Consider the following 27,473-nt stretch of genomic DNA (forward strand, 5'->3'; position numbering starts at 1 on the left):
TTGTACCAGAACATCACTCACCCATTTCTAGGCTGAAACTAGCATAGGCTCAAGAGAAGAATATCAATTAACAGTAGGCGGCTGCTCTGCATAAACTGTTTTGATCTGAAGCGTTTTTTATAAATAGATCAGATCAATAACAGAAGAGCCTGTTGCAAGATACTCAGACCTAACACCATAGCAAGTTAGGAGCACGCCAGTTTTCCAGTATCAGTAGGGACAACCTAATGTCCTCCACAACACCTACACCTCCCTGACGCAAAAGCAGGACAGAGAAGCCTCAAACCTCCAACGGGGTCTCTCCAACGAGGAGCAGGAGGTGGGGGAACTACTACTACAGCACTTAACTTATGTGATTGCATACACCTCTCCACAAGCTGCTGAGCTTGCAGGATGCCTAAGACATTATGCCAACTGCTGCTGAAATTGGCAGCACGTTCTTTGATGAGATGCAAGGAAAGGCTAGTTGGCTCCAAGGCAAGTTTTTACAGTGACAAGCTTTTACTGCCTGAAATTGCCAAGGAAACTAATGTTTCACTCCAACTCCTCCCAAAAGCAGCATCTCGGGTTTTAGTGCATCCCCTTTTTCCTGTACTGTTCTTTGGAGACTGTAATCAGATTCCAAGCACGGCCAAGACTGCCAGTCTGATTTCTCACGGCTGTCGAAGCAGGTCATGTTATTGTGAAAGTCAATGATTGGGGTTTTCTGGAGAGACTAGCCACAAATAGTTTTCAGAGAACTCCTGTGTCAGCTTTTGGCCTATGGCTGCTTTATTTAATTCTCAGGAGCCAATGTAGCATAGTCTCCAGAGCTGGGAGCTCAGCTGCTGCACCGAGCTTTGCTATTTGCCACAGAGTGCTGTACCAAATAACAGACCCAGTTCTATGTAGCTCAAAGGCACCGTTTAGATCATACACTGCCCAGGGAAAAAAACCCACACAGACGCACAATAAAAAATCCCCCGACACTCCCTATCAGCCCTCGTGAAATGAAAAGGGAAGGGAGAGAAGGGGCAAATGCAGGATATAATCTTGTCCCCAAGTCATCAGAAACTCTCCCATTCCCCCAAACGGGGAGACCGAGCCTATATTTATCATCTTTAGGTCAACAAAGCAGTTGTCCAACAAAACACCCTAAAACAAAAAAAATCGCAAACTACAGGCTGCCCCAATTCTTTCCAGAGCAGTCAGTACACTGAATTAGCTGTACGCTGTTCCACGAGAGGGATGAAGGTGACTTACATTTGTAGAGAAAGGCTGATAATGAGAATAGTTTCAAGCTATCTGGCTTTCACCATGTTACAAAACTATTCGTGTTCATATTAAATGGTTATTAGCAAACTCCTTTGCTCTCCTTTGAGATTCTGCACAACGTATTGGGAACCAAAGGCAGATTGAAATGCTGGGTTTACGCCCCACACAGAGCACGTGTACCACCGCTCTGCAAGAGCATTTTAGGAATTAGCCTTCCATTTCTACTTCAGGAACTAGACCTGTGGTAGCAGATCAGCCAGGCCCCATCTCCACCTGAGACCGTATTGCTAACAGAGGATTTCATTTAATGCCAATGTTTCTATGCCGCTATGAAAGCCCAGGCAGACTCTTTTTAGCCAGGCACTGAGTTACTGCAGAATTAATAAGAGCTAAAGGAGAAATGGATTATCACACAGGACTTTGCTAGCATGGAGAGATGCCATATGTGAAGAGGTGATGCCGAGGAGACCACAAACACAAAGAAGGAATCTCTTAATTTATCTGTCCCAGACCGGCTGCACTCTATAATATCTACGAAGACATTTAGGTTGGAAACACAGCCTATGTCTGCTGCAGCACTCTCATTCCTAATTTATCATCGGGCTGTAAAGACAGATTCCACAGCAGGCTGAAAAGCCTCTACACTATTTACCATCAGCACTGCAAGGTTTATTTTGAGAAGTGTCAAACAGGAGTACACACGGACAGGTGCAAAGCACGGCCCGGTTGCAGACAGACGGCTAGGCCCATATTTCTTGAGAGCAAAGAAGCTACTCCGTGCACTCCGAGACGCCTTGCGAGCCCATCAGAGGGGAACACACACAATCAATTAGATGCTCAGACTAGCTCGTTTCTTTAACACTAGGCCTAAACAGGCTAAATTGAGTTACTGATCTAAATGAGAGCAGGGAAATGAAAATAAAGGTGAGTATGAAACTAAAATGAAGCTATCAAACACACTGAGAAGGTAGGAGAGTGATCGAAAGCACTGTGAGGAAGCAGCTAAGAACCAACCTTTTTTCATTGGATGGTACAAATCCGGCTGAGGATCTAGCAGGAGGGAAAACAAAAACAAAAATAGCAGAGAAAGGAGATTAAGAGAGAAAGGAAAAAAGGCTTGCGCATGATTTCTGACTCAGACCCTGGGAAAAGCTTTTAGTCTACAGCTTTCTTTAAGCTCAGGACTCTGTTCAAGCATTTTTAAAATAAATACACACACGCACACCAGCTGTCAACACCCAACGATACAAAAATATAGATAGATATTTTTACAAAAATAAAGAGAATTCCTGCAGCCCTTCAGCAGGTCACGGCACAAAGACTCAACATCACACGAGAGAGTTTTGGTTAAAGACTGAAAATCAATTCCAGAGTCAAGCCACACAGTAAAAATTTAACACTCCCTGCAAAACGGAAAGAGATGAAACAATTTTGCAAAGAGAAGAATTGGAAAAATCAAGACAGCAGCAGCTCAGTGCAAATTACTACCGGCACTGCCTCTTTCCAACGGACAGAGTCTGAGGGGTACTGCTGGGGCGACTGCTTTGCTCTTTAATCACCCAAAGGGATGGAGCTTTCTGTGCCACTGAGCTGAGCCTGCCAGCTAAGAAAAAATGCCGACATTTTGTAAAGCCAGTGAACCCAATTTTCAGTTCCACATACCTTCACTTCCAGGCAAGGCTGGGAAGGTTTTCACCTGGAACGGACGGAAAGGTTTGCCCTCCAGGGGAATTTCTTCGCTCTCCTCAGAGCTCACTCTGACATCCACCTGGGATTCAGAAATGGAGGATGTGAACTGATCCATGTCTGCGCGTTGCTCCTGAAGCAGCTCATCTGAAAGGAGTAAGAGGAAATATTACACAAACTGCATGAAGCCTGGCACGAACAGAAAGGGGCAGATGGTTTGAACCTAGCTGAGGCAGGGCTGCAGGGGAACACTGTTCGGGGCTGCCAGGTTATCTTATCTTGCATGCTCTGAAGTCTCATCTGGAATTCTCCGTAGAGGCGTTGGCCAGAAATACATACAAATAAGGGCCAAGAGGTTTGATGTGGCAAGAGGTTTTGGCAAGATGGGATTAAACTCCTATAAAGCGGGAAAGCATCTGCTTATTTTTATGAATCTTTTTTATCTCCCTTAGAGAGAGAGCTTTGCTTTTCCGAATTATGTTGACTTTTTTTAAGCAGACAGTGAAAGTTCTTAGGAACGAGCTATTTTGACTGGCTGTGTTGCAAAACCCAGTGAATATCTGCCCTGCGGTACCTAAGCCTAAGCGCTTGTTGTTGAGGGCACCCCATCAAAGGAGTTAGCAGTCTTTCTGGAGCCCACCTCATTTGATATAAAAGCTCGTAGTCTAACACGGTGGCGCGGGAGCTGGCATGCAGAGACACTCACCAATCTCATCCTGGATTTCTTCAGCCACATATGGCACCTTGTAGAGCAGAGACAAGCTTTGATTCATCCGCTCCTCAATCACATGGAGATGCGTCATCACCTGCAAATGTACAAGAGTATGTTGGAGTAGGCAAAGACTGTCCGTCACTTGATCGGTACGAGTACGTCACTTGTTTAATAAAATACCTACTACTGGTGGATCTGCCGTGACAGACAACAGAATGGGACATAGGTCCATCCAGTTCAGTTCTCTGACTGACGCTAACACGTCATGCTTCACTGGAACTGGCCGTTTGTACATGGCTCTCCCAGTGTTCTGGGAACGGATGGGGGTGAGAGAGAGGACTCAGCGGACTCCCGCTGTCACCAGCTCTCCACTGGAAACACTGAAGCGCTGGTATTTCCCATATGCCAGATACGGTCATAATTCATTTCTTGCAGCAGCTTCAAGCAAGTACTTTATTAAATGGATTATTGTTCCTGACTACTAGAAAAGATACACGCAAAGGGAGCAGACAATATTATTTATCAGCTCTGGTTTCAGAACAAAGGCGCCTTTCAGAACAACAGTGGCATTACATTTGTCTTACACCCACTACACCCACCCACTGGCAACAGCGTTCTCCCTTCATTTGAGAAATAAATTCAAACTCCACACAACCTCAAATCGCTCTTCCCTAGCACATTAAATTCACTGGTGAAGTCAGGCCTGACCTGAAGAGGGTGCTGCATAATCAGGGATCACGCAGCCCAAGAAAAACATTTATATGGATGGCCAAATGTTGGAAAAGCTAAGGAGTTGAATGGACCCGTTTTACACTCTGACGTGTACCTGACCTTTAAGAGCAAGGATGAAAGCAATTTAATTTTACATGTGGCAGCTTGTCAATCAAGGGAATCGATTGAAGAGCTTAAAGTGCATCTGAAAAGTAAAGCAAATGGAAATTGAACTGTACCACCCACATCCCTCGCATGTCGATTTGTTGACACTGCAGCCTTCAGAATGAATTAAGGACTGTTTAGGTTTTAGCTTAAGAATACAGTTCACACACTCCCTCTTGGGCTTTGGCAGCATCAGAACAAAGGGTCAGGGTGGACTGCGCTTGATATGCTAAGCTGTCTCTGCAAACGCTACCACATATTCTGCACCACAAGCCAAACATCAGCTTGTAAATACCACAATCGCTACCAGTCCTTCTGAGGATGCGCACCTTATTAAGAATCTCAGAATCGGTGGCAGACAACCCGAGAGACAAGAGCTGAAGGTGCACCGCTAGCACCCAGAAACAACATGAAACCCAGGGGACCGGGCACCTCCAAGTGTGAGGTTCGCTCCTAGAAAATCACTGCAACGCTACTCTAAACTTCATCAGAGGTGACAGTAACAGACTCCAGTCCCTGTATGACTCTTAAACCACGGTATTTCCATCTACTAGTTATACAGCCAAGTAATAAAGCTTTTCTTCCCCGGTGAAATGGGACTGGCAAAACATCGATTACATTCCTACAGCTGTGACTGGACAGTCAGTTCTCTCTGCTTCTCTCTGAACTTGTGAAAAGAAAAAACCCTTATGAACAAATCTTTCTGCGTTAACAGGCCATTCTTAATTTGAGTCTTAGCCCGTTCAGTAAATCTTTGGCCGTTTTAAAAGTGGGTTGTAAAAACAAGTAACAGGACATAATTCAAAAGATTTGTGGAGTACCTGCAACTACTCTTACAAAGTACAATGGCCAGGTTTGACGTGCACTTGAAGCAGCGTATTCACATACACTACCCAGCAGAAGGAAAATTACTTTCTGGCTGTTCAGGAGTAAAATATATTGTAACAGCACAAAAAAAATTCATCAAAAGAGACTTTCTAATAAGGCCAACAATGATGATCAAGTGCTTGCCAAGGGTTATGTACTACGCTTTGGAAACAGGGCAATAATTCTTCAGAGGCATAAGAGAATTCCCACAAACCCAAAACACAGGCATCGTGAAGAACAAGCCTAATGACAGGAACACAGGGACACGAGGTCTTGAAAGAAGTGAGGAAAGAAGCGTTCAAGGATGACCAAGTCCCCAGCGAATCATTTCATGAGTGTTAGACAAAAGGAAACATAAAAATCATACCGAACTAGTTCAAAACCCCCAGGCTCTTCATTGTGACCAACAATAATTTGTGGCTAAAACCAGAATTCCAATTTTTAACACTGAGTCAAGTACCAAGGAAAATGGTACAGACAGCATCTCTGGGGACAGGCAATACACGTTCAGAATGGGAGATCTCTGCATGAGTATGAGAAGTTGCTATAGCACCCAGCAAATTAGCGTGAGGACTTAACGCATGGCTTCTAGAGTCTCCGACTGCCAGGGCTAGGTAACAATGCCTCCCTTGACAGAAACATTCTTATACCTGAGATTTCATCTGTGCAGCCTTTTCTGGGTCAACTGCCAGGACGTGCTGGTAATGGCGGATGGTGTGCAGACGGTCCTTGTTCTCAGCACGAACATAGCGCTTCAGAGCTTGCAGGATGCGGTGGGGCTGCAGGATTCGAGAGGGGAAAGAGTTCAAATCCATTCGATTCAAATAAAATTCACAGCTGAAATACAGCACTTCAGATGTGAGCCTGCTTTGTTACTGGACAGATCAATCACCTGCGCTAACCTCAGAAATTTTCTTTCTAAATTAAGTCTGACTCAGAACACTATGCCTCATGAACACTAAACAAAGCCAAGGTTTTTTTACCCAGGCAGAAAGGAGAGCGAGTCAATTAGGAGACCCGCTGCTAGGTGTTCAGCACAAACTGCCACGATGGAGGAAGCTTTCCTGGGAACCTATTCCCAGCTTCTGCCCCAGCAAGTCACAGCCAGTCTTCTCACCAAGACATTCCCACCTTCCACCCTACCCATTCATCGTAAGGAAACTCACCCGCGGCGGGTCAGCTTGCAGGGCAGCCAGGTAGTTCTCCAAAGCAATCCGACGGCGATCATTCAACATGGCTTCCACACGAGCCAGGTGAGTTTCCACAAGCTGCTGCTTCTCACTTGCTGCCTCTTTCTCCAGAGATTTAACCATTGCCTGGAAGTGCTGGAACAAAGAAAGGAGTCTGTGCGAAATGCGCTGTATGCATCAGGGTCACCTACTGTCTCTCACATAACTCCTTCGAACAAATGGAGCCTGTCACACTGCACGTCCTAGGCTTTTATGGTAGAAGAGAACAGCACCGATAGATGTTGATGCAGTTTGATCTCTGCAAATTCAACAGTGACAATTTGCCTTCAAAACTTCCTGCACAATCCATTTCAAAGGTCTGGAGAGGGCACATGGCCTTGCAGATAACAATCACGTTGAAATTGGGAGATCCAGACTGTACTGAACAAATGACAGAGCACTACGTCTTTCCCTCAACCTAGAAACAGGATAGATCCCTTCAGCCTAGAGCCATTAATCCGAATTTGCAAAAGTTTACACAGGTAAACTTAGGGGATTTTTCATCAGCGTGCCATCAGATCAGATCAGATCTCTATATATGCTATTACAAAGGTCATTAACCACAGCTCCAAACGAGCCAGGAAAGTCCATTAAGCATTGTTATATTTCAACAGAGATGCTGGAAAACTCTTTTGGACTTACAGTGGCTTATGTTAAAAAACGTAGAGAGAAAACTGTGTTCCAGGATAAAATCCAAAGCGGGCTTAAGAGCTGGAGTCGGTCACTTAGTTGTACATTGGTTTGAGGGAACCTCATATAGTCATCGCTGCCAGAAGAGCATGCCCCGAACAATCCCATACCGAGACTATCCCTGATTAACTTCACAGTCTAACTGAACTCTCCTCATAAGGCAGAAGATTGGCATTCTGGCAGCACACCAGCTTTATCTGCTGCCTAAGTGGTTTCCACTAAGTCTGCCCGAACAGGAAATGTGAGTCCAGAGAGTCAGGGCCAATCTGAACTGGGCTGTGAGGCCACGGGTTAGTGCAAAACGGGCCAAAGGTCTGAAGTTAAAATTTGGTTCTGCTGTCGCTGCGCTCAAGGGGTGAGATAGCTTCCTACTACTGGGCCTAGGAAAGGACCTGGCACAGTATCGGATCATCTCCAGCTTTAAGAACAAAGCACGCAATTGAATCAAATCTCCTCTAAAAGGCAGCTGTTGACAGAACAGGAAAGATGTTCTTCCATCTCAGTCGTCTTTTGGCTTTGAATATTACAATCTCTCATTTAGTTTACTGAGAAGATGAAGGCCAAGCACCAGTAACTTTCCTCTTTAGATCCTCCAAACTCTTACCTGAATGAGAGTCTGCCTTTCTGCCTTGGGGAGATTTACGGCTTGGTGTTCTGCTTCCTCCCATTCCTTTTTCACCTGGACAAGAAAAGGACAGAACACATCAACAAGACACAAATACACATCTGATCTTTTCGAGCTAATTTGCCTTCACAGGTAGATCCTTGTACAGCCTGGCTAGGTTCTGAAGGCACAATAGAGCTGCTGTGGGGTTTAAACCTAGCATTTAAGCCCTCTGAGCAGCAAGCCAAGTGTTCCCACTGAATCCTCTCTCCCAATGCTCTAAAGAAATGAAAACTCTAACTGCCACAGTGAGCTCATACCGCAAGAAACACAGGGAAGCCTGGCGACCCGAAAGGAAGTCAGTTCCCCATCAATTTGCCCAGAAAAAACACAGGCAGCAACTACGCAGGGCAGCACAAATGACCGAAGCTCACCCGGTCCATGCGGTTGTGGTGCCTGACCTCCAGCTGCTCCTTCGCCTTCTGGAAGCGGGCATGTTCGTTGTCATCAGCTGGGGTTTCAAAGTAGACATCCACATCATCAGTTGGCACTGCAAAGAGAGGGTAAGGATAAGCAGAGGTTTGGAAAACGGCAATCCTGGATTGCAAAGGACAGGTAGGGAGAGGAATCTCCACGCCTGCATAATTAACAATCTGGCAGGCTGAGTCTACTGAACCGCCACCTACCAGGCGTCCATTTTGGTATTTTTAAGCTGCCAATTTACTGCACAACACCAGTTAGTTACATCATCCCGAAAACACAGTAATGCACTGCGGCAACCGGCACCTGTTCGGTCTTCTCATTAGTTCTGAGACAAGCATTATTCAGCTCCAGCAACAGAATGACTTGGATTGCAGAATAAAGAACTTGTTTTCTCTTCCCTTTCGCATTGGCTTTGGATAGTTTAAATGACATTTCGTGCATTAGCTGTTCGCTGACAAGCTGGCTCCAGACATCATTAATATGATTAGGGAGCTCGACAATAAATCTGCACAAAACACTACCCAATATTTTACACTTCAAACCTACCTTCCCTACCAGATGCACCATGCAGGACTAACAGGCAATGATATTAGACAAGACAGCAACAGAAGGAGGCTCAGTGTGACAAATCGACTCGTCCAATAAACTGGATGGTTTGTATCTTTAAGACATTCAAATCCGACATGGGGAGAAATAAAATTTCAGAACTGACAATTTCAAGCATTTGCAAAATCCACAACAGGGGGTCCATGCTCCATATACTGCAATTCAGCAAACACTGAACAAAGTTTCTGTGCTCTAGTTTTTGAAACTACATATCCCAGAGCCCTTTCTGGAAGGATCTACGGCAAACACGATGCACTCTGTTGTTGCCCTTTAGCAGAGGGAGGGCAGAAAGGGAAAGTTATGGCAACCTTTCAACCATTTTAGTAATTTGAGTGGAAAAAAACCTCCAACACATCATTGAAAGATGGTGTGCCTCAGAAAAAAAATTTACCTTGCAGTTTAGCATGCACTTGAATCCACCAACCTTTACTCTAACTAGGGAAGAAGGAGTGAAGAAGGGGAAAGAATTGTTGCGTGCGAGGGACAACGTCACATCAGCACAGTATTCTGGGTCTGCTCATGGCATTTCTGAACCAAGCTTGGATAAAGAGAACTCTCTTTCCAGTCCCAAATCCCTCTGTAACAGGACAAACTTTTGTACAAAAAGCTCCTGACATCCACATCTTTTATTTCACCACTTCAGTTCGATCAGCCCAATCTAAAGCACTTGCATGAAGCCCATTTTGTAAATAGGATTATGGCTGTATAGTCAGACTGCCAAGCCCCAGATAACACAAAAAGCCTTTCAAAAGGCTTTAATGGTAGCTGAAGTGGAAGTGCTGGAGTTCAACAATAAGATTAATAAGGAGGTTAAAATGTTTTTGGTAGTTTTATCATCTGACATAAAAGCCGGTTGAAATTGGTGCCAAAAACCTCAAGCTCTCAAAAATGCAGGGAGTCACGATTCATATTTCAAACCGAGCCGAAAGTGGGAATCTGAATTCTGCAATACTTCTCTGATATTTTCCCAAAACACAATACCAAGAAAACGCCTGCTACCAGGAGAATGGCAAGTAGCCGCCTGCTCTTCAGGACAGACTGGTCAAACATATGCACAGTAACACGACTGGGAAAAGCAAGTGCTTCCTTCCATATATTTGGAAAAAAAGCCAGTTACGCAAACAGGCAAGCTATGTGGTTTTCACAAGATGTCAGAGACAGCCCCTGGTCCCTGCTATAGATCTGGAAGATGAAAACTAAGAACTTCGCAAGAGCCGCAAGCCAACGGTGAGCACAGACAGCATATGTCGAGAGCCACTTTCCCCAGGAAAGTTCACCCTAAAGACCTAGAAAAGCGGAGACAAGAGGAAACTGCTGCAAAAGGACAGACACAACTGCTGCAGACACCAGAACCAAAAGGATGAGCTACACACGTATCCTCTCTTGACCTGCGCAAGAGGAGAAGACACCAAACGCCACACAGACAGAGGCTAGCTGCAAAAGGGCCAGTGGGAGGCAGGACTTACTCATCTTTTTACACACAGCCATACAATACTCCTCTGACTCAAAATTGTTCCTGTTGCCTCCGCAGCCTCCATATATAAAGCGAATGCATTTTCTCTTGTTAGGGTCGAAGTACCAACGAGGCATCACAGCCCGGCAGGGCCCTGTCATCGCCTCCTGGGAGCAGACAGCTGTGTGGAGACGGGTTAGAACATGAGCTAGTGAGGAACACAGGCCCTGCCAAGCGACTTACACAAAGCAGTGATAGCTCTAGTTCACACTTTCTCGCGCTGGGCACTCGCGCTGGTCTCGGCATCGCTACTGCACTGACCAAAGGGCTTTTGTCAGCTTTTTTTTGGGGGGGGGTGTGGATTTTTAACATTGCAAAAGCATTCATCACGGGGCTTGCCAGCCCTATTCAGGGAGGTGCCTACACGCGGTGCTTTGGAGCAAATGCACAGCAGTAGGCTACCCGAGCAGTTGTCTCAACACAGAGCTCTCATCTGCAAAAGCCATTTCTCCTTAGCTAGAGGTTGAAACAGCAAGGATCTATTTTGCTGATGCCACAGCGTTATGCCTCGGGTGTCCCAGTGGTAGAGCCTCCACAAAACCCATTAGGGCTGCTTACAGCATTCAAAGATGTCCTGTTCCGCTGCACTCTGCCTGGATAGACACTTCTCATCTTAAAGGTGAGGTACTAAGAGCAAGTGAAAAGGCAGGCAAAGCAATATGAACACGATTGCCATGGCGTTCTCAGACGCTAGGTTTTTAAGTTTTGAAACATCGATACACTAAATATCGAAACTCCAGGTAGCCACGGCATGCCGACTGCTACACAATAAGCGGGCAATATAAGCAGTTGGGTTATTTTGAGGCAAGAAAACAGATACCGTGTGTAAGTTAGCAACTATTTGCGGTACTTCAGGGAAAAAAGGCTGCGTGCCCCCAAAACAGACACCCCAATCACATTGTTTCCAGTCTGTTTCAACACCTGCAGATCTGTAACAGTCCTGCACATATATGAGCTAAGCCTCGTTTCAGCAAGTAAAATTATCTGCAGCATGCTGGCATTTTACCAAAAAGATGCAAGAACTGCTGGCAATGATTCAGTGATCTGTAGCTAATTGAATTTCATTCCCTCTCCCCTCCTCCTTCCTCTGCAGACACTTCTACACATAAAGCATAGGACATCGCATAACGCTGAGGCACCACACAATCAGCAGATGCCCTCTGCAATGGCACCCACCACTTAACAAAAGCTACCGCAAGTATAGTATATATTACTACTGCAGTAAGTGTGTATTACTCATATAATAAAAGTGGGCCAATTGTGTTGCCTGACTCTCTTTCATGAAAGAGAAAGGTTTATGCAAAGGCTACTAAGGCAGCACCAAGTATCTTCCTCACCCTTAAATGGCCAGATGGTACCTTTATGCCACCTCTGCAGAGTACGGCCCACCACTTTCAGCTTCCTTTTCGTGAGCTGGTAAAAACCACCAAATCCAAGATAATCACCCAAAACTATGATTTCAAATTCTTAGCGTACCCCAAATGCCTCTCAGGTTTTTCAAAATTAGCCCGTGCAGATACAGTTTTCTGACACGACGCTGCACCTTCATGGAGGTGCTGGTTCAATGTGCCAAACACTGGGCTTTCTGCCAGCAGAACTGCTGTTTATCTGGAAACATATGGCCTGTGCTCTAGAGAGTTAATTTCAACACTCGAAACATAAGCATCATCAGCTTTCCTCTGTTTGCTAACTTATCTGGCAAATAAGACTTCCAAGTGGCATTTATTGACTTGATCAAAAACCCATCACCAACTGACAGCCAACAAGAACGCTCTCAGGGAAGCAATAGGCCTGTAGGCTAGAATGTGTCTTACATTTCATATCGCTGCTGACTTCTTTTTCGGAAACAGCCTTGTCGTTGCTAGGCTCTGTGGGGGTCTCTTCATTGTAATCGTCAACTTTGTAGCTATCATAATAGTAATCGCGATCTTCTACCACATCCTCCTCCTCTTCGCCTTCATCTTCTTCATCTTCGTCTTCCTCCACAGCTGTTCCTGTGAAGTCTTCTACCCCTGCCTCTGTAGGGAACTCACTGAAGGGATACAGTTCAGTTAGGGGGTACAGTTAAGGCTAATCACTTTGCAGCCAACCTTTGATGTACCAGAATAAGGATTCTCTGTTCTAAAAACGCAAGAGATGGGGAAAAATAAATGTACCAACTATCGATCAGCCCATCAAGGGCAGCAACGGGACTTCCAACACGCTTGCTATTGCAGCCAGGGCTTCTCCATGCCTGACTTCATGGGGTTTCCTTACACTTTCTCATCAGCTTCTTTTCGGTAAGCGAAAGTCTACCGTATCTGGGGGATGTACCCCAGTAGCAATCAGACAGTCTTTTTGACTGTCTAAGGAAGAAGCGGGGGGGCTTTATAGCTCCTCCAGTAATAGGAGCACTGTAAAGCCATTTGTCCTTCCGCAAGGCTTTTTCAGACACAGGACACTCCTTTGGGAAATTCAAAAGCACAGAAACTCTCCCTCTCCATCCTTACCGCAAGGGAGTCACTGTGTGACATATTCACATACAGCAACTAAACATACAGAGCTGTATGTCAGTAAGATCCCTACCTTTTATAAAGGTCGTAGTCTTCATCCTCGTCTTCATCCTCTTCCTCTTTGGACAGAGCCTCATCCACAACCTTCGCCTGAGGACAACACACATATTCTGTTCCATGGAACTGGTCTACTCCACAGGGCAGCAGCATGCCGTAACTGTGCAGGATCATCCCTTCTGTCAGACAGGCCTGAAAGAGGAGACCATTGTGTCAGTTTAGCATCATGCTCTTGCTTTGGATAAAGCTAAAGTTTGCCTATCATAGATCCCAAGAATGCTACTAATGGGCTAAATTTGACGGCAAAAAGACAACAGCAATGTACGACCTAAGTCTGAACAGCAAAGGAAAACGGATCTGAAACTTGTAGCTCAAGCAAAATCCCCAGAACACTCTCAGATTCAGAACCATGCAGTGCTTCCTGGGGTTAACTTATTAAGCACCCCCCAGCCCCTAACAACCGCTGATTTGTCAGCCAGGCTACGTTCAGAAAAATAACTAAATGTTTTGTGCCAACTCGAGGGAGAGAGCGCTTGAAAGAAACAGAACTGTTTGCTTTTCTGGGCTGGCTATTTCATTAAACTTTATCTATTAAACTTTACATTGGAATAAGTGAATAATCGCTCAAATGGACTTTATGTCAAGATTATTTTAACATGCTGTAGATGAAAATCAATCAGATAATTCAAGAAAAAGCCAAACGCAAACTGTGATTAGACATTATGTCTATATACTTCTCTTAAGCTAAGGAAATACATGGCTTTGTGGTGCCCCAGAAAAGAATGAAGTAAGAAAGGCTTTATTATGTACATGAGAACCCTTTTGTGCTTTCCTTTGTTACAGCACGGATGTAAAACGGGCCAAATATTTCTGGAAAAGTTCTCCAACTACGCTGAAAGCAAATGATTTTTAAATTTGCTAGACATTAACCACTTTATCCTCAATTAAAACGTGATTCCTCTAGCACAGCTTTACTTAGATGGGGTTTTGCTCCCCAGATTTTAAATAAATAGGAAGTTTAACTGGTGTGTCCTTAACCTCATCTTTACTAGCACAACCACAACTAATCATTGAGTTGCTGTTTCTACAATTGCTGTTCCTACCAAATGGAAAACATGTACATTTAGTCATGATTTTGTTTTTATTACCCCCAGTTCAAACGGGTGTGCAGAGAATTTGCAACATTTTAGCTAGTCAGATAAAAAAACAAACACAAAAAAAAACCCCATGGGCTAGATTTATTCTGAGAAGATAATCCATCTCTTATGTAAAACCTCCACTAATCAGTCACAACGAAACTCAGATTGTCCCCAAGCAAGCACTCCCAACTAAATCCCCAGCAGCAGCAGGTACAGTAATGCAAAATGGGCAAGAAAAATAGGAAACATCCTATGATCGCTGTAGCTCTCTGCCCTGGAAAGAAGGATGCGCCACAGGTTAAAGCGGTATCCCACAGACCCGATTTCAATTCCGAGCTCCATCCTGGAGTATGATCTTGAGCAAGCTACTTAGGACAGATTTTCACGAGTGAAAAATAACTCAGCTAGCTATGCAAGTTTTTTAAGTCACTTGAGTACTTTTAATTCTTTTTTTTCACTGCTCTGCCTCAGTCCACAAACTTCAACATGGGAATAACAGATCCCAGAGATGAATGCTGTTATGCTCCAATACTACAAGCATCCAAGCGGAGAGATCCAGAATTCCTGCCACGGCAGCTCAATTACCTCTTTTGCCACAGTGTGCCAGTGCTGATGGCTTTCACACACATCCATCCGCTCCTTGTGGAAGAATCGACACTTCTCTGGAACCAGCAGGACATCACTGACAAACTCACCCACTGAAAAACAAGAAACATCCATGGTTCACACGTGTCCAACTTCCAATGGAAAAACAAAGCCGGTATCAACTCCCCCAAAGCACATTTCGTTGCAAGTGCCTTAAAGGTTTGGTATATTCTTAACAAGGACAGGTCACATCAGAAGCCACCTCTGCAAATTCACAGAAAAACAGAGCCTCAGAGTTTCTGAGGTAAAAACAGGAGTAGGGTCTGAAACATTATGTGAACCCTAAGGCCGAACTGAAGGCAAAGTTTACACTGCAAGTTAATAAATAGTTGTTCATGGAACAGACAGGATCGACTGAAAAGATTTCACACAAATCTTTGAAAAGATTGCATCTGCACATGGAAGTTTTCAAACCACTTAATTGCCAATTTCTAAACGTGCTGTATCATTCTGAAGCTAGCTCATGCTGTCTGGTGCTGTAACAGCCTGGAAATTTTTACGTGCCATGAGTGTTATCTATGTTTTCAGTATCTGGGTAACTTAGTAAGACTTGTTTGTTTTTGTTTTGTTTTAAACAGTTTCCAGATGGTTTAATTCAGGATCAACTGCAGCACATTCCCTGACTGGGACAGTCCTAAGCAAAACACAGAGGGCTGTAAAAATAAAAACTATACAGCCCAAAAAACAGATTAGAACCAGAGTCAGCAAACACACCACATTCCAGCATTTCGATAACCACAACCTCACCAGCATGATGACGTTTTGGCACAATCTTAAAACCAGACGTTTGCTTTTGAGGAAGGCAGGAGGTAGAGAGAGAGAGTCAGTCTGCTCTACAGACTCTGGATTAGTTGCACTTATACGCTACTTAGCCTAAATTTCCACCACAACACAGTTTGGCACCAGCACCCGTCAAATAAATCTCAGAACTACATGAGCGTTACTCGCTGTTCTTCACCCAGAAGTCCTAACAAACATTGCCACTGGAATCCAAAACGTGGAATTTTCTCAAAGTTGAGATTTTTCTTTCTTTCCTGCAGATTTAAATGCTGAATCTTGTAATTTAAAAATAAGGAGATATCTAGCTACTCCGAGACGACCAAGATCTTCAGTTCAAGTGTTTCAAAGCATCATACCTTGCACACCTGACCGGTAGCTTTAGGAATCCTTAGTTAGAATTGGAGAAAAGGTCTTTAAGCCAACTGCCTTTTCTCATGGAATCTCCACATAGCAGAATTATTTGTCCAAACAACCTTCAACATTACAATTCCAAAATAAATTTTAATACTTTTCATGACCATTTTTTTTCCAGCCCCTTAGTACTGATATTAAAGGCTCACGGACACTTCTCCTATGCACCATACACAAGCCAAGTACAGTTCAGGGACAGATTAACTGATGATAATTGCAAGATAACCAAATCAACTAGCATTCATCATTCTTTTTAAATGAGTTAAATTTTGAACTAATAGACACAATAGAGAAATGGTATTTTCCCCATCTTCCTCACTCAAAACAGGCTAGTTACAATTTTGAGTTAGGAATCCTTCCTCCTCACTCTCACAAGAGGTTAGTTAAAACATATCTGATTAGAAAGCTAAAACTGACCAAACTTTAAAATCAACAGCCTGTGGTTCTGGGGACTGAGGGCAGAAGACTCAAACTGATCAAATACAATAATCAGGCACAGAAACCAGCCATTAAACAGCTATTTTGAAAACACTGAATCCTAGCACCTTCGCATAAGACACATGGAAGTTTTTCTCGGTTCACCTAGGAACTGGAAAACCCTTACACGCTGTGCGTTAATGGACACCTTCCCCATTCACGGCCACCACTATCAAAAAAGAAAAATCCTCTCCCTTTTCAGATCAGAGCCGGCATGAGAGGTGTTTCCATGCCACCTAACAGCCTAGCCAGAACTGTCAACAGTTTGTCTTTTCACACCTCACCAGGCTCAGCCCTGCTCCCATCATCCTATTGTTACCTTTATTTTACAGCTCAGTGAGAGTGCTAATAGGTTCTCCTCGTCTCCCCTCTTCACCTTTGAAATACAAACGAGCTTTCATTGGGGGGGGGGGGAGGCAGGAGAAGGTTAAACATGGTATGATAGCAAGATCCTACCTCAAGAACCCCATGCATTAATGTAGCTAGAAAAACACAAGCAGGAATGGGAACCAAAAGAAACATAGTTTGACTATAATCAAAAAGTCATACACACCCCAGAGAAGCAGCACATCATCCACTTACAACAAGCAGTTTGCGTGCTGCTAAAGACAATGAAAAGGTATTTTATACACATATGGACTACTGACTCACAACCCAGATCTGGAAATCAAAGCTGCCTTGCAGGCTGGGCCAAACAAGTCAAGAATACTGTGAGAGACACTAATTAAGAACTTTAACCGATAGTTTAATGCTTATCAAATTTTAGGGCTCGGGGGATGATTATTTCTAAAAGAGATGACTCCTTATAAATCCAGAGATCTTGCTTTCATCCTTATTTCCATTAGTTCTCAGTAAACTCAGCTGGGTTTGGTTGCCTCTCAAACCTGAATTTCCACATCTATGAAGAGATGCATCTTTCTCCCAGGATGTATCCACACCAAATTTCATTTGGGTCTCGTATACAGGAGAACAGTACCCATACATACAGTTCTGCAGATTTGGTTGCGTCCTCCTATGTCAAACCATACGCTAACCTGAGATACAGATACAAATTACGAAAACTGGTTGCCACTGAAAGCTCCCAGCAATCAGACTCTCCAAGATCGCACACAAGCCTTCTTGCAAAACAAGTCTTTTCCAGTGGATAACTGAAGAGATTCAGCCGGCTGAGACTAAGCTTACTACTAAGAACACATGCAGTGCAGCACAGTGTCAGGCACAACCTACAGGTCAAAAGCCGCAAGGTAAACAAGCTAAACACGTTGCCCAATTCAAGTGGGTGGATAGATTCTGGAAAGCACCGTGAAATCCATCATGGTTTATCTCATATTCTTTCACAGTTCAAAGTGGGGACATGGGATACAGCTGCAAGACGCAGGGCCTCTTTGAAACAGCAAAGTTTAAATATAGTCATTGAAATAGAATAGAGATCTCTTGCCAAGACCAAAGCAGGAAGCCTGAACACACTGAGCATTTAAGTCTCCAAGGCAACAAAATATTAAAGCTCCACAAAAATAGGATCAGAGTATTAAATCCCAATGTCTTTGTGATACTCAAATACAATAGCCTTCAGGTTTTTATGGCAGTTGCAGAGAGAATGGGGATTTCTTTTTCACACCAGGCACCATTATTCCACCACAGCTGTTATCAAGCTGTCGATCTGTTTGAGAAAGGCAGAGTTCCATCTTGTGGAAATAAAAACGTTTCAGTGGAAGCTGGATGTGGAAATGGCAACCTGATATGAGAGAAGCCTCATAAACTCAGTCGTTGTCTCTGTAAGCAGCCAGGAGGCAATTCTTTGCTCCTCCCACAAGAATGCACAAACACATCATAGCACGCACTCACCCAGGCACTTGTAGGGCACGACAATATGAGTGTGGTCCTTGCACTGTTTCTTCCCTCTCTTGCACCAGCTGTCAATGCTGACAGGTTGATTGGCTTCCACAACATTTGTAATCTGAAGGTCTGGATACATCTGTTTAACAAGAAGCAGAGATACGTTTCTCCCCAGAAAGGACAAAGAATGTGTAAAGTGGCTCCTAACCAGAAGTAGCAAGGCTGATTCTCTACACAAAAACATGTTCAAATTTGCACAGGCACACACATTCTCTTCTGGATCAAGCTTACAACAGCTGAAGGCATAAAAAAGGCTCCAGCTGTTTGTCAAACAGGCCTTGAGAAATGGAATGCGTCATCAGTTCTTTGCGGCAGGGGAAAGCCAGGTCAGGGCCAAGAGCCTTCATCGGCACTAAGCTGAGGTGTTTGGCTTTGCACAGTAGCGGAGGAGAAGTATTTATCTTTTCTACTCTGTTGGTGCAGCACGATATCCTCTGGAAGAGGGCAATCACCGACAAATAAGGTTTAGTAACATCTTCAGACTCTCTCGCCCCTTGTCAAGCTAATAGGCACCTACCTCCTCAGGTTTCCTTATGCCTGCTCCATTTATGATGTATTAATATGACCCCTATGTCCTGCTCGAGTTCTCAAGTCCAGACACTGACTTATATTTAGGCTTCTGCTACGTGAACCAAATGTAGCCCCGCTTGTGTCAGCCTTGTAAAACGGTTTTAAATGTTTTCCAGTCCAGACACGGTGTGCTCTATCACTTTCCCATTTAGAAAAAAAACACATTCCTTGTGCTATTGTATGTGCCTGTCACCTCAGAGGAGCAATTAAAGACACTTATCAAGGCCAATACGCTGCAGTCTATCTGGAGCACACTGAAAGATTGTTTTTTACAGTGAAGCATGAGGAGCCTAAAAATACCATCAACGTTTTAATGAAAATATTTTTCTAATATTCTGGCTGATCTGAACACGTCCCCAAGAACACCACAGCCACATTCTAACTAGAATAGATGTCAGCTTCCATTTTGCACAGACATGGAGCAAATGCTGGTGAACTGGCTCAGAGGCAGAACATCTAAAGAAACTCCTGCAAAGACAGACACAGATACCTCTCTGACTTACAGACCAAGGACCTTCTGTGGCAGTGTAAGCTGATCTAAACAGAGGTAGGTCCTAAATCCCATGGCAGCATCCTCCCTGCTCCTTCTGGGCAGTAACATAGCTAGACAGCTCAGGGAACCGAGCTAGTCAAACTCAAGTTAGTCTCCTGCAGGGTTAATCAGCTACCGACCTGCTAAATTGGAATCCAATTCCTTAGCAGCGGTGAAGATTCAGGATCACACAGAAAAACTCACCTCCTGGCAGTACTGCAGAATCTCTTCCTTTCTTCCAAAGCAGCTCTTGGTCCCAGAAGTGTCAGGTTCCCATTTCCCAGTCTGGATATTCACATGCATATTTAGCTTCCCACAGAACATGGCAATTTGAGGCTCTGCCACCGCAAACCCCGTCCCAGCATTGGCTGCGAGCGCCTGTAAAGACAAAGAAAAACAAGACACGTTGACTGTATTATCTGATCGAAAGAAGAACAACTCAAAGAACCAGAAACCCTCTGGCACCTTCTCAGAGAGCTGCTGCTTAATTCAGAATATCGGTGGAGTCTCACAAACTATTTTGTAACAATATTCCTTAAAGCTGGCGAGCCCGCACCAAGTTTTCACCAGCCAGGTATTTGTTTATCCAAACTCTGGTTTTATTATTGCAAAAACAGCTTACCAAAACCAAGAGTAATTCACACTTAAAGGTTGCTCCCACAAAGGCTAAAACAGATGTCTGAAACTTAAACCGGCATTTGAAGATAACTAACTAATACTAATAACTTTTGGCAGCAATACCTCTATGAGGTTACACATAAAGCAAGTATTGCTACTACTGATAAAATAACTGCTTCTCACTGCAAGAGTCCTGCTCAGAGTCTGAAGCCATGTGCTTCGCCCAAAATCTTAAAATACTTGGGATAGATACACCCAAGCTTCTTGCCCAAACACACGAGTAAAGATGACTTCTGTTGAATAAGAAAAACAAAGCTGTTGCTACCATCTCCTCAAAGCCTGTTGTCTCTCATTCAGTGCACTCCTATGGGTATTTGTACTGCCTGGTTCCTGATGCGTATTCTGTGCACTTCTCACCCTGCACCAGCAGACAAAAACCCGACAACCCAGACCCACATTCGGGTCAAACTGCAGACTGATCAATGAAAACAAGGTCAGGATCCCTTTCTGAAATCTTGCTGGCTGACCAAAAGAAGAAAAAGGGGATTAAATTAAATTGCAGAGTTGGGGTTTTTCTGAAAAGACTGAGTGGATGCTGGGAGCTGAACATCCTCTCCCTGCATAACTACTAGCTGTTGTAAAAGAAAGAAAGAAAATAAAAGAAAAGAAGTATGAACCAAATGAACTCCTAAATCGAAAGCTCTTTAAAGGGTTCAGGGGAACGAAATCCATTTCAACTACTTCAGACAAGGCGTTTTGGAAACAGCAATACACAGAGGCTTCAGCGCACCACTGCCCCTAAGCTTCTTTTTTCCTGGCAGGCAGCACTACCCCAGGCCACCAGCCCTGCCTTCGTATTTAACTTTTCATGAACTCAAAAATGCATATGTTACTGTGGGCACTGTTCATCCCCTACTGCCTGCAGATCCCCGTCAACTGATATCAATAGGCGTACGCTTACAGCAAATAAAGAAGCCAAGAGAAGAATTCAACTGGACAACCCCTGTGCGCAGCTCACAGTTGCTGGATATTAGGAAAAAATTAACGCCATTATAGTCAGCTCATTTCTCCCCCTCCCCATTTACACACAAAATCACTGCCTGGAGATAAGACATTTCAACACTCAGAGAGAGTCAAGGATTGTTTAGCGCTGAACGCGTGGCTAGCGCTTGGGGGCTAAGACCAACTTGAGACACAAAAGCATGAATTCAAGTCTTGATTTTAGAAATATTACCCCTTGAGTTTTAAGAATCATTCAAGTACACATCACTCAAATAGTCTTCTACAAGTGGCTTCTATTTACTCTAACCCTTTCAGCCAACAGATGCTCACAAGAGCAAGTTTTAACACAGATCACAAAATAATGACAGATACTGGTATGGATGTCCCTATCAGAAAATGCTTCCAAGTTCATACATACTTTTAGTGTAGGTACATTTGTTGTACTCTGTCCTAATGGAGAGAAAACAACAGTTGCAGACTTCAGGTATAGAAGAACTCCTGATAAATACACTGAGGCTGGGTAACAGGACACAATAACTTTGTTCTTTCATAAATCAAACCGTTTAATAAACATGTGCTTCTAACAAGTGCCAACTGATACCACTCAGCAAAACCTAGGCTCTTGCACTGCCTTCCTCCCTGCCACAACGTTTCAGAAGAAAAAGGCAAACATAGAATGATCCTTTATAACTCTATAAACACATACATACAAGCTTTGCACGAGGGCCTTTCATCTCTCTCCAAACAAACACCACTTTGGTACCAGCAATCACTTTCCAGAGAGCACAAGACTCGACATGTTAAAGGAAACAATCCACAACACAGTTTTATGACAACACTACAACTACATCCAAGACTCAAACTGAACTCTAAAAAGAACAAAAAGAAATGCAAGATCAAGTATGCACAAAGCATTAACCCTTGTAAGAAGAATACAGTGCATCAAAAGAGAATAAAATGTACGCGTTATGAACAGTTTGGCGATCATTAGCACCGCCTATGCTTGAAATCTGTTTTCTTCAAAGCAAACTTAACAAGTATGCAGCAAAATAAGGTAAGTGCATAAGCAGGAGAGGTACAGGCTCCAACCGGAGAGGAGGAAACATCCATAAGTAATCCATTCATAACAGCTCTTGCATGAGCAAAACTCCTGTTCAAACACATACCAACCTCCTGAAGTCATCAGCACCCCCTATTTACATACTGATGCGAGCTCCTGTTTATTTTTGCTGTCTCTCCGGCCTGACACCTCGGCACTGTGGCAAAGGTATCATTCCTCCTCCATGGATTGCTCAAATAGTTTGCATATCAGTCGAGTGCTGTTGCCGTAGCTACCAGAACATGCTAAGCCCCAATTCACAGCTGAACAAACGAGACTAATTACTTGCTTGATTTCATCACTTTTAATCAAATGGAAGAAATCTTTTCTTGAATTGCACTGTTGAGTAAGTTAATGAACTTTCATACACACAGGTTGAATCTTTAACCCCATGGCCTGTAAGATAAAATTTTTGAGTGATGGGCTTCCATTTTTCACCACTGACAATCCACTCCAGCCACCAAACGCACCAGTTATTTAATTTAGCATTTTACTCTCGTTCTACGTGTAATGAGAGAATACAGCACAGCAAACTTCATCTGTACCAGCAAAGGGCACACCTTTAACACTGCTACTTAAGGAGTGAAGAAAGTCACCTACAAGAGTTTTTTGGGGACAAAGTCATTATCTGTTGCTCCCCAGAATTGCCTTCAGTGTACCAAAAATAAAAGCAGATTACGCAGGCTGATGATGCCTGATGTTAGCTAGTCTACAGTCAAGCATCATTTTGCAAAAGGAGGGTTGGGGAACATGTAAACCAGCAGGAAGCTTGGGATCAAGCCATGTCCTTCGTTAAGCTCTTCAGTACTTCAGAGAATTCACCAATTCCACATTGCAGAGGGATGAACAAATTGACAGCACATTTTTCTTTGGGAATTTCCCAGCCATAAATGGAAGCAGCCGCCTCTTTTAGTGCTGGGGAGCAACTATTCAACCTCTTAAATAAGCAGACTGACAGCTTGGGAGGGGCACCATACACATAATGGAAGAGAGTTCATCCAGTTGTGCGCATACTCGGTGAACATTATTTCAGTAGCTATTATCCTATTAATATATATCCATAACATGAGAGCAAGATGAATGTTATTTGGGAAAAGACTGCTACATAAACCATTACTTTCTGCACTGGCACTTGCATTTACAAGATGTTTCATGATAAATTCCGCTCTGCCTTTTGGTATAATTCTGTAATCCAGTTTGCTTTCCAAGACCAAAGAAGTATTTGATTCCACAAACACATAAATCTCTGGCCAGTTAATGTCAGTTGAATTCCTCACCCTGTCATGCAGTGCCTGATTTATGGTCCCAAAACACTGGAAATCAAACCTCTAAATCTTCTTCTTCGTTGATGGAAGTGTCCCTGCCCAAGTACCCAGTCTTTTATTCACTACTAGCCTCTTCAACTTGTGACAGCAGGTTTGATCAGTGAGCTTTATCCATCCAGAGCCCTGGGCTCTACACTCTAAAAACAGGTTGTGCCCTTTCTTCCTGCAAGTATCTACCACCTCAAAGGAGGGATGCAAGGTTAGAGAGATTAGGGGCACTGCACAGCACAATGATGCTCTTCAGGGAGGATTTTTTTGTGATTTTTAAGTCGTTCCTACTCTGTGGTGCTCCTTTACTTCAATGCTGGGAATAACAATGTACAGGAATTCCTATCAACATATGTAAAATAAGGAACGTCTTATATCTACCCCTAAAATTTCTGCACTACATTGCAGGTCAGGCTCAAAAAGGCGTTAACATGAAGAACACAACCATTTTCCTTGCCCTGTATTTCCAGGATCTGTTAAACCTCATTACAACAGAGCTTATTGAGCATGCTGTCTATCGAATGCTATTCAGGAAAGCCTTCTGGCATGCTGCTGGGCACTTCAGTGTAGAAAGGTGATTGGAGTTTCTCTTTTGTGATGAGTCGGTTGTTCATTATATTTCATAGAACTGAGTTCCTGAGAGCTTTCCTTTATAGCCCAAAGGTATCTGCAAAACGTCAAATTTAACTACATTCTGAATTTTCCGTCAGGTCAAACATGACAGTAACCTTGCCCATCTGATCAGATTGGCCAGAATATGAGTCTTTATTCCCGCAAAAAGAGAGAGGATGGGAGCTTAGATTCCCTTTCCGCTTATGCTAAAGAGCTGTTCACATAGCGTATTGCTTCTAAAGAAAATCGAGGAATAATGTATTATAGAAAATCACAGGCTCGCAGCATTTGGTGCAAACCTGTCAGCTACCGGGCACGTGCAGTGGCCGTTGCACAAGCCCGACGAGAGATGCTGGCCCCTGGTTACAAGGCAGAAGGGCTGCAAGGCTTGAGAAATACCGAGAGCCTGCTAGGAAAACTCACGCTGCTCGTTCTTTCTATCAGGCTTCCTCTGCCGCAATACACAAGCAGACCTGGCTGGATAAACCACGGAAGATTAAGTTGCTTTAAAACTGAAACTCCAGCCTCTAGAATTTATAAGCTGCTGAAAAAAAAAGCTCGAATTGTGAATCGCGTTGACTTGGCAGCCAGAGAACACAGATTTATAGCTGCTGAGGGCATTCACTGCCTCAAAAGAAAATGCGCAGCCTTTTGCAGGATTGTCTGCAGGTCGGATCAGATTTCCTGCTCATAAGAGTTACAAGGATTCCACAACTATTTGGTTCTACACTGACAAAAAATGCCAGGCAGTACTTCGAAAGATTACTTGCGCTGTTTGTTTTTAATTAAGTGAAGCCCCATGAAAGTAATACCGCTTATTAAATCAGAACTCACATGAACCACAACCTGAGGGACTTCAGAACATGCCGTTCAGCACAGTCCCCATCCAGATAAATTATGCTTCCCACCTTTACTTAATTAAAGAAAAAAAAAAGAATAAAAGAAAGAAGCTTTTCTGCCATTTTTTTTTTTAATACGTTTCCGATTCTATCTGGAGTACAACACAACTCTTCCTATGTCAGTATAATATCCCCAGATATGGAGGATATAAATTGAACTCTTTCAAGACCACTGAGGAATTCTAACAGTTCCTTTGATACAAAAATGAGCCTTGTTACCTTAACAGCCTTCCTGTGAGCACAACCCTTGATGGCTGCCACATTTAAATGTGTGAGTATTCTAACTTTTCACCCTTTCCTTGGCTGAAAAACTGGTACGCACATTTGTGCAGCAACATGACTGCTGCAAAGCCCACCTGCACCCCCCACGTTACTGCTGCCTACGCAGCTCAAGTTCATGGGCACTTCTTCCATAAGGAGAGGCCAGCCCTTGGCAAAATAAAAATTAAAAAAAAAAAAAAAAAAAAAAAAAAAAAGATGACATGTTGCAGTCACAAACTCTACCACTGCCACCCGACGTGAGGCGTTAAGCTGAAGCTTTTGGAAGGAGAACAGCTAGATTGGCATTGCAGAGCTGAGCCTTCATGGGTCTCAACGTGCTGCGCAGCCTTTAAACCTAATGTTCGTTGCCATGAAGCTCACCTGTGAATTAACGGTTTATGGCAAACTAGTATTCAGGAAACCAACACTTCAATTAAAAAGTGAGGAAAGTTGGCAGAGGGATTTTACATACAAGAACTTCTCAACAGAATACTTAAAAATTCCCCTGGTTTTGGATTTAGAACTTGTAAACATGAGCAGAGCTTTCAATTCGTGCTTCAAATTGTGTTTCACGCTTTGTTTTCCTTAGCTTCTCTTCCTGCTTTTATTCAGCAGATAGGTGGCTTGAACCCAGGAAGGCTAATGAATGCCTGACACAGCAGGCAGTAAATCTACAGACTAGCAGCTCATCCTAGCTTTATTGCTTTATTTTTTTTTAAATTGCTGATAATTACAATAATGCACATGGGCAGAGGTCCAAGACAGGAAGAACTATTGTCTGCAGGCAGATCTGGTGTGAGCTGATAATACCAGCCTGTGTTTGCGTTTGAATTTAAATGACAGAAATCTCAGTAAAGCAGTCTTTGGCTTACTTTAACTTGCTGGAAGGGGTGGAGTTCTCATCTGCTCGTCCTTTATTGACTTTTGTGGTAGAGGATTCTGCACCAGCAGAAAACTGGAAACCAATGCAGGAGCTGCAGTGCTAGCTTGGGTGCAGTTTATATTTAGCTCACCACTGTTTGTGGCTAACATGCAGCCTCGAACGCTCGGAAGTTCAGTGACAATAATCTATGTACCTTCATAAGTGCCAACAGCAAACGTAGCATTACAAAGAGCAAAACATTCCTGAAGCCTGAAGCATTCCTTTCTGCTTTTGAAAGAGTAAGTTTGCTCTCTACAGAGAAAAGAGGAGATTTCCAAGTACCCGTGACTCACGGGCAACCTTTTTGCCCTTGGAGTTTATACTAATGAGGGAGCAGATTATTTCCCCCTCCTTCTCTAGTTTATCATGCTCCATAAACCAAGCCTACATGAGTCATTGGGCAGATAATCTGCCTGTCAGACATTTGCACTCAGGAACTGCCACATTCAGAGGGAAAGCAACACTGCAGGCAGTACTGGTGCGTAGCTAGTCTCAGGGATCAAATTCAGTAAAACCGAAATTCAGCATTAGTCTTGGCTTCCTGAAGTTGTGTAACATGGTTGCCTTTGGCATCCTCTTCTCTACCCCCAGAGAGACAAAGTTCAGAACAACTCAGTCGGAACATTCCCCAAACAAATGTTACCGTACCCAGAACAGTGTCCTTTAAAAAGGATTAATTGATAGGCCTCAAGCTTTCAAAACTAAGCCTTGTGTTACCACAAAAGCCGCCCTAAAAAATATAAGGGCAAGAGAAGAGGTAGGCAGTACTATGATGCATTACACTGTGCGCAGGTAGGTCCAAATAAGCTTAAGCAGTCTGGCAGCCCTCCACTTGTCACAAGGACATTAGGAACAATTTCATGCGACGTATCAGACAGCTGGACTTATGACCATGGCCTTCCCTTTTTCAGCAAAACACAGCAACGGGGCTCTCTACAGTACCCTTTTTTTACGGAGCGATTCTAAGTCGTACTACAGCACGTGGAGGCCAGACCTATTTATTACTGGACCAAACTAAGGCACAAAGTCAAGTGACTTGCCTAAGGTCACCCGTCAGTGGGCTCAGCCCCATTTAATCCTCAACCCCTCATCGCTCCAATCTGTGTCATCATTCTGTCTTGCACAGCAAGACTAATTACTACTTTCCCACATGAATTATTTGGGCATCTGAAGCACAGAGACTCAAGATGTCTTGTTAGCTAGCCAGCAAGTGAAAATTTCCGTGCAA

General features: G+C 43.7%; 1 protein-coding gene across 5 annotated transcripts in view; it reads right to left on the minus strand.

The window, feature by feature from the left end:
- The window catches only part of APLP2 (amyloid beta precursor like protein 2), a 48,370-nt gene that overhangs the window by 4,989 nt on the left and 15,908 nt on the right, over nt 1-27,473 (minus strand). For 2 of the 5 annotated variants that reach the window (XM_082493857.1, XM_082493856.1), the window contains exons 2-12: nt 19,724-19,897; nt 18,367-18,496; nt 14,794-14,906; nt 13,086-13,261; nt 12,335-12,552; nt 8,353-8,468; nt 7,919-7,993; nt 6,562-6,720; nt 6,046-6,174; nt 3,647-3,746; nt 2,917-3,087 (exon numbers count right to left, since the gene is read on the minus strand). In XM_082493857.1, the coding sequence (XP_082349983.1) occupies nt 2,917-3,087; nt 3,647-3,746; nt 6,046-6,174; nt 6,562-6,720; nt 7,919-7,993; nt 8,353-8,468; nt 12,335-12,552; nt 13,086-13,261; nt 14,794-14,906; nt 18,367-18,496; nt 19,724-19,897 (1,561 nt within the window). Of the gene's footprint in view, nt 1-2,268; nt 2,305-2,916; nt 3,088-3,646; nt 3,747-6,045; nt 6,175-6,561; nt 6,721-7,918; nt 7,994-8,352; nt 8,469-10,473; nt 10,642-12,334; nt 12,553-13,085; nt 13,262-14,793; nt 14,907-18,366; nt 18,497-19,723; nt 19,898-27,473 lie in introns of all 5 variants that reach the window. The other 3 variants (XM_082493858.1, XM_082493855.1, XM_082493859.1) reach the window with 3 other exon arrangements.

Source organism: Vanellus vanellus (genome assembly GCF_965231255.1).
Source record: "Vanellus vanellus genome assembly, chromosome: 21".
NCBI lineage: Eukaryota > Metazoa > Chordata > Aves > Charadriiformes > Charadriidae > Vanellus > Vanellus vanellus.